The sequence below is a fragment of the Giraffa tippelskirchi genome, chromosome 7 (genome assembly GCF_054371585.1).
Source record: "Giraffa tippelskirchi isolate mGirTip1 chromosome 7, T2T-mGirTip1v1.2.pri, whole genome shotgun sequence".
Lineage (NCBI taxonomy): Eukaryota > Metazoa > Chordata > Mammalia > Artiodactyla > Giraffidae > Giraffa > Giraffa tippelskirchi.
Window position 1 is genome coordinate 58,477,326 of NC_137281.1, and position 7,941 is coordinate 58,485,266.

The window sequence follows — 7,941 nt, forward strand, 5'->3', positions numbered from 1 at the left end:
CAGTCCAGAGAGGGTCTCAGAATACTCGCACAGTCTCTAAAATTTTACCTCTGCCAGGCCCTTGGCTTGTGAAGCTTCAGGACCAAAGGCTAGGCTCTTTCGTGGTCTGGTTCAATGTGACAACACCCCCTTGGAACAAAGAAGGCCACCTGGGGTGGGGGACCTGCCTGGTAACAGCTCCAGGATCACCCACCGTGTGTGCCTTCATCACCCTCAGGCCTCAGTCTAGTTGCCCTGTGTGGTACTCGGGTGGGGTGGGGGCTCCTCTCCAGCACCTAGCAAGTTCCAGAGCCAAAGTGGCCTCTTGAGCATAGAGCAGAGCATCTCAAGCAAGATGCTCTGACCTGTGAGCCTCTTGCCCACGCTACCTCCACCTCCATGTGCCTGGAGTTTTCCAGCTCCCGTCCTGGCTTGGAAATTGGGGCCAGACCAGCTCTCCAGGGCTTCAGACTTGGTGGCCCGCCCTCCCCAAGCTGCTGATGGGGCCTGCACCCTCCCTGGACCGTCTGGGCCGCTCCACCCCCTCTCCCGAAGGAGTGTCTCCAGCCAGCGTGCTGTGTGTGACCGCAGGCAGGCCCCGGGGCCCAGGGCGTGTCCTGACGTGTGAGCCTCTCTCCGCAGTCGCCCTTCGACACCTCCCGCTTGGTCTTCCCACCCGTGCCGGCCTCCCTGGTGATAGCCTTCTTCTACGTGCTATTACGGCTCATCCTGTCCGCGGCCGTGGCTGGCACCGTGTTTGCGGGGAGCCTCCTGGGCTACGTCATCTATGACCTGACCCACTACTACCTGCACTTCGGCTCTCCTCAAAAGGGCTCCTACCTGTACCACCTGAAGGCCCACCACGTCAAGCACCACTTTGCACACCATCGGTCGGGTGAGGACCCACCATGCGCCGCCCCCCTCCCTCTTCTGCTCATTTCCCGTTTGACAGCCCCTGCTGAGCTTGCAGCCGGGCCTGCCTTGGTTCTGGGGGTTCACAGGCAAGCTGGGGACTCCCATCCTAGGCCCTGGAGCAGAGGGCTGCACAGAGACAGAAAAACCAGGAAAGCAATAAATAGCAAAGATCATTTCAGAGCAGTGATAAGTGCCAGCAAGGAAAGAAAGCAAGGTGATTGTCGGGAAACTGTGTCAGTGGGAGGGGGGTCCCACACTCGCTAATAAAATGCAGTGTGAGTTATAGATGGGATTTTACATTTTCTAGGAGCCACATTAACAAGTAAAATTAAACCAATGAAGTTAATGTAAATAATACACTTTATCAGGCCAAATAAAACCAAAATATTATCACTTCAGCATGTGATCAAACACTGTTGCGAATGCTCTGGGGGTCCAGTGGTCGGGACTCAGCAGTCTCAGGGCTGTGGGCCAAGGTTCCGTCCCTGGCTGGGTAACTGGGATCCCATGAGCTGTGCAGCGTGGCTCAAAAGATTGTTAGTGAGAGATTTTACATTCTGTCCTTCTGTTAAGTCTTTGATATCTGGTGTACATCTTGCACTTACAAGCTCATTTCCATTCAAGGGCTAAATCTCCATTGGAAATACTTCATCCATATTTAGAATTTATAAAATCAACAGTCAAAAAAGTAGATTCACATACATGAATTGCTCCAAATGTGCCTAGAGGTTATCCAATAACTGAACCAAGTTTAGGTTTTTACACTGGAATGTAAGTTAATTATTAATAAAATTAAATAAAATTAGGAATTCAGTCCCTCTGTAGCCCAGGGCTACATTTCCAGTGTTTAGGAGTCACATGGGTTAGTGGCTACCCTATTGGAGGGCAGAATGCTAGCTGAAGTGGTCTAGGAAGGCGTCACTACACAGACACCATTAGAGCTAAGACCTAAATTAGGAGAAGCCAGCATCTGATGTCTCAAGAAAGAGCATCCCAGGAGCATCAGGTCTGAAGCCTTGAAGCAGGAATGAACTTGGCATCTTCAAAGAGAAGGAGGCGACTGGGCTGTTGAGGAGAGAGAGGAAGAGGCAGGCACCGCCAGGCTTTCCCAGGAAGACAGGCCAGATAAGAGCTTTGGGGTTGTTCCCACAGCACCCTTGGGAGCCTAGGCATGCTGGTACCCTGCTCCTGACCTCTGCTAGGATGACCCTGGGAGTTGGGAAGGTCGTCGGGGGTGATGTTGAAACCTTGCCCATGTGCTCGCCCCAGCTGGGCTCCCTCCGAGCAGGCAGATCTCACTCCTTCAAGAGCACCTCACCTTCTCCCCGTTTGTCTCCCGCCCTAGGGTTCGGCATCAGCAGTAAACTTTGGGATCACTTTTTCCACACCCTGACTCCGGAGGAGTCCCACCTGAAGACGCAGTGACGTCGCCCCGCCCTGCCGTCCCTCCCTCAGCCCTGCCATGGCCGCTACCCGGTCCACCCCGCCCAGATCCTGCAAAGAAGGTTTGCTTGGCCGGACGGCATGGGCTTGTCCAGCCCTCGGGCTCGGTGGAGGGTCCTGGGGAGACCCTGAAGACCAAGGATGACCCTGAGCCTGCCCTCCTGACCCGGTGCAGGAGGGTCCCGTCTGCTGGGTGGCCTAAGAGCCCTAGAGGACTGGCTCTTCCCTGGAGCACCCCAGCCTCTCCACCAGCACCCTGCCCAGCCCAGCCCCCAAGACTGCTCCAGGAGCCGGCTGGCGGGGACGTTCCAGAGGGGAGTGAAGGCAACTGACCCCTGGGACCAGGCCTGTGTCTTAGCACCTTGAGCCCCCTGCTGCCCTGGAGCTGCTGGCATTCACAGCAAAGAGGGGGTCTGCGGGGCCCCCCTTCCCTTCCTGGAGAGGGTGTGGCAGTTCTGGACTGGAGAACATGGAGATGGATGAAGCGCTCTCAGGAGAAGAGAAAGCATGAAGCCTCTCACAGGCCACACCCAATCCTGGGGTGATGCCTCTGTCCCTGCCAATGACCAACACCAGCTGTACCACCAGGTGCCTTGGGCAGAGACACCTCCAGCGTCCACACAGCAGCCCTCACCTGTCTGTGCAGGTGGGCCGGGGGTGGCTGCTGTGGGTCTCAAGGCTGGAGGGAGCCCGCAGCCCTCTCTTTAGGAACCGGCTTTCCCATCTCTCCTGGCCTCCAGAATCACAATACTTTTCCCCAAAGGAGGTTAAAGAGACCTCTCCGTGAGTGGGAACCCTCTCCCGTCCCCAGGGGTTCTCAGCCCCACGTTGGCATAGATGGGCCCCCACCTGCCTCACTCAGGACCCTTCCAGCCGGTGCCTCCTTGGCCCAGAAGGAGCCTTGACACGGTGCCTTACCCCCCAGCAACCCTGCCTCAGCCCCGCAGGTGTGTTCCCACCCTTTCTTCCTTGTAACCAAAACCCTCGATGCCCATAGAGGGTCTTATTTATAAACTATATAAATACCCTTAGTTGGGCCCCGGACCAAGTAGCTGCTCAGATTGCCCTTTCTAATCCTACATGTCAAGCTTATGTAAAAAAAAAAAAAAAAAAAAAAAAATTTTGGTCTTAGTTTTTTTCCCTTCTTACCCACAAACCATTACTACTTGAAACTCGATGTGTGTAAAGGTTAAAGGGAAGCAGTTGGGCCAATCCTGTGATTTGTACTGTTTACTGAGGAGTTATTTAAAGATTTTGGAATAAATATGCAAACTACCATTGTGAAATAAAGGTGTAAATAAATTGTATATTTTGAAAAATAAAAACATTGGAAAAGAAACCATCAAAGATGAGGTGCTACTTATTGATGGCAACTCACCAGACTCGGTCAAGGCCAGGGAGGCACAGAAGGGTGGGAGTGGGGTGGCCACGTCCCGCGGGAAGGAGTATGGACTTGCTCACTGACCAGTTTGTGTAGATTTGCTGGGGTATAGTGATGATCAAAAGCAGACCAACCCTTATCCTCTTACTCAGTTTTGTTACCGTTTTCCAAGTCCTCATCACTCAGGGTTCAGTAGTCTGGCAGAGGTGGGCTCTGGATTTGCCTGCCCAAGCATGCAGAGGCGAAAATGAAAGCAGAGACAAACTGATGCTGGTGAGACTCTGGCCACAGGGAGGGACACCCGCTCCCTCTGCTGCTCCCTGCTCGAGCAGCTCCCAGCCTGAAGGTTAGGGCCAATGTCTGAGCCACTCATCCCTCAAGCTGCTGGACCCGGGCAGTCCAAGCTGCAGAAATCCAACCTTCGTTCCCTGGAATGTGCTGGGACTCCAACCACCAGGCATCACTCCCCAGGGAAAGGAGAAGACCAACTAGTTGTAAATACGGGAGTTCACTGGAAGCAGGTCTAAGATGAGCATGTTTGAACAAAAAGTTAATTCGAGAAAAAAAACAAAAACCTTCTTTAAAGAGATTGAAACAGAACTAGGAAGAAATGCCAAAATATATGTGAGTTTGTAGCATGGTGATGAGAAGATCTGGGGAGGGGGGAAGCCAATCTGTTAATGAAAAGGTCTACTCAGTGAATATTAGAGTCTCCCAGAGCGTCCTGCTGTGCCTGCTACAACTTTCCAGGGTGTTAGGAACTTCCACAAGGCCTTGGGAAGAAAGCGAATGAGCCCCACCCTACAGAGGAGACTAATACAGCAAGTGCCCTTAACCTTAAGTCAGTTGGCACTCATGGTGTGGTCCACTACTCAGTGATAATCTGCTAGAGTTAGAAAATTAGATCTTCAAATGCAAGAGACCTAAGGAGGCATCAAAAGATTCCATGCTAAAGCCATCAGGGGACATTATCAAGATGCCAACACATCTAGTGTGATGGAAAAGCCTGCAACTTGGAGCATGTGATTTTTTTCTCTGCCTTTGAACTTTGTACTATTTCTAATTGTGCCCAGCACAAAGCCCAACTTGTAACAGGCCCCAGTAAATGTTAGTCTCATCTCTGTCACTTCCCTGGTGGCTTAGACAGTAAAGGACCTGCCTGCAATGCAGGAGACCCAGGTTTGATCCCTGGGTTGGGAAGATCTCCTGGAGAAAGGCAGGCTATCCACTCCAGTATTCTTGCCCAGAGAATTCCAGGGGCAGAGGAGCCTGGTAGGCCGTAGTCCATGGGTTCACAAAGTCGGACAGGACTGAGCGATTCCCTTGTTTTGCCTCTGTCAGATCTCAGGCAGGGTACATTGTTCCGGCTTTGGTTTTCCACCTGTCCCCTGGCCGCTGCTGCCCCCTGATGACAGCATGAGGCTCTGCACCCTTGTGACTGGGAATCGGTGATCGTAAATTTTTCTCTTTTCCACCTTACCTGTTCTCTTAACTTATTATTTTATCTCATCTACTATTTTTGAGAAAAAGCTGGAACTATATACATGAACTTTCCAGTTCTAACTTTCTATAAAGATATGATGGCTGCAAAAAATCGATAGAGATTTCTTTAACAGAGAATAATAACAGCATAATGAGTAACTTACCTATTAAGGATGCTATGGGATGAATGTGAAATTTGGTAAATGCCAAGACTCTCATCTGCTCTCCATCTGAGACACCTTATCATCTTATATCCGGGGGAAAGGAGTGATGAGAAAAAGAAGAAAAAAATATCGTTTTGATGAAAACACAAAGGTGGGAGCCTGTCTTCATTAAGGTTCCCTAAAAAGCAAATCTTAAAACAAGAATATAGATGCAAGTGGTTTATTTAGGAGGCAATTGAACAAATAAGGAGTTACAGACTTGGAAGGATTAGAACGTGGCAGAGAATTACAAGTGGTGAAAGCTGGCATCCTTGCCTTATTCCTGATCTTGGAGGAAAAGCATTCAGTTTTGCAGTATTGAGTATGATGTTAGCTGTGAGTGTAATATACGGCCTTAGTTATACTGAGATAATTTCTTCCTATTCCTAATTTGTTGACAGTTTTTATCATTAAAGAGTGTTGAATTTTGTGAAATGCTTTTTCTGCACCTATTGAGACGAACATATGTTTTTATCTTTTCTTCTGTTAATGTGGTGTGTCACATGAACTGATTTTCATGTTACCATTCTTGCATCCCAGAAATAAATCCCACTTGCTCGTGGTATATGATCCTTTTAATGTGTTGTTGGATTTGATTTGTTAGTATTTTGTTGTACATTGTTGTATCTATATTCATCAAGGATACTGGCCTGTAATTTTCTTATCTCTTTATCTGGTTTGATATCAGGGTAATGCTGAGTTTATAAAATGCGCTTCAGAGTGTTCTCTCTTCTTCAGCATTTTGCTAGAGTTTAAGTAGGATTGGTGTTAATTCATTTTTAAATGTTTGGTAGAATTCACTAGTGAAGCCATTTGGCCCTGGGCTTTTTTGGGAGGTTTTTGATTACTGATTCAATCTCCATTATTAATTATGCTGATGGTGGTTTAGTTGCCAAGTTGTATCTGATGCTTTACGACCCCATGGACTGTAGCCCACCAGACTCCTCTGTCCATGGGATTCTCCAGGTAAGAATACTGGAGTGGGTTGCCATTCCCTTCTCCAGGGGATCTTCCTGACCCAGGGATCCGACCCAGGCCTCCCGCATTATAGGCAGATTCTTTACTGACTGAGCTGCCAGGTTCAGACTTTCTATTTCTTCATTATTTAGTCCTAGTAGGCTGTATGTTTCTAGGAATTTACATGTTTCTTCTAGGTTACACAGTTTGTTGGCATATAATTGATTGTTCATTGGAGTCTCTCTGTGTCTTTTTTTTTTTTTGGCTGTGCTATGGGGCTTTCAGCATTTTAGTTTGCCACCCAGGGATCGAACCCAGGCCCATGGCAGTGAAAACTAGACCACCAGGGAATTCCTCATTACAGTCTCTTTTGATTCTTTTTTATTTCTGTGACATCAGTTGTAATGTATTTTACTGATGACTCTTTTTATTTAAATTTTCTCTTTTTTCCCCTTAGTGTAGCTAAGGGTTTGTGGAGTTTATCTTTAATAAACTGCATTTCAGTTTTTTCTGTTATTTTTCTATTTCATTTATTTCTGCTCTAATATTTGTTATTTTCTTTCTTCTGCTGGCCTTGGGCTTAGTTTCTTCTTCTTTTTCTGGTTCCTTGAAGTGTAAAGTGTGGTTGTTTGAGATCTTTTCGTAATTAATTAATTAATGGCTGCACTGGATCTTCGTTGCAGCACGTGGGCTTTCTCTAGTTATGGTGAAAAAGTGAAAGTGACAGTCGAGTAGTTGTGTCTGACTCCTTGTGACCCCATGCACTAGACACTCCTTGGGATTCTCCAGGCCAGAATACTGGAGCGGGTAGCCAATCCCTCCTCCAGTGGATCTTCCCGACCCAGGAATTGAACCGGGGTCTCCTGCATTGCAGGCGGGTTCTTTACCAGCTGAGCCCCCAGGGACGCCCAGCTGTGGTGAATGGGGCTGTTCCTTGTGGTGTCTCGGCCTCCCGCTGTGGTGGCTGCTCTCACCGCAGAGCACAGGCTCTAGGGCGCGTGGGCGCAGTAGTTGTGAGCACAGGCTTGGTTGCCTCGTGGCATGTGAGATCCTTCCAGACTAGGGATTGAAGTTTTGTCTCCTGCATTGGGAGGCAGGTTCTAACCACTGGACCACCGGGGAAGGCCCTTTCTCCTGTTTTATGTAGGCATCTATTGCTATGAACTTATATATGTATATTGTTACGCTCTTTGTTGCATCCTCTAAGTTTTGCTATGTTGTGTTTCATTTGTTTCCAGGTACTTTCTGATTTTCTTTGGATTTCTTTTTTTGACAGAATGGTTGTTCACGAGTTGTTTAATTTCCACATATTTATGAGTTTTCCAGTTTTCCTTCTGCTATTGATTTCTAGTTTCATTCCACTCTGGCCAGAAAAGATGACCAAGGTGGATGGTCATCTTTTGGTATGATTTCAGTCTTCAATTTGTTAAGACTTCTTGTGGCCTAACTTCTGATGTATCCAGAGCAGAGCTCCCTCTCGCTCCAGAGCCACTTGCTCCAGACCTCTCCATGGAATCTGGCTGAAGCTAGTCTCCACGGAGACCAGCTATCCTTGCTTAGCTATTTTCTCCCACTGCCCCT

General features: G+C 48.5%; 1 protein-coding gene across 1 annotated transcript in view; it reads left to right on the forward strand.

Annotated features, from left to right (window-relative positions):
• The window catches only part of FA2H (fatty acid 2-hydroxylase), a 55,973-nt gene extending 52,297 nt beyond the window's left edge, over positions 1–3,676 (forward strand). Inside the window, exons 6-7 of the mRNA XM_081508693.1 lie at positions 622–874; positions 2,240–3,676. Of these exons, the coding sequence (XP_081364819.1) occupies positions 622–874; positions 2,240–2,319 (333 nt within the window). The 3' untranslated portion in view covers positions 2,320–3,676. The remainder of the gene's footprint in view (positions 1–621; positions 875–2,239) is intronic.
• The last annotated feature ends 4,265 nt before the right edge of the window (positions 3,677–7,941 follow it).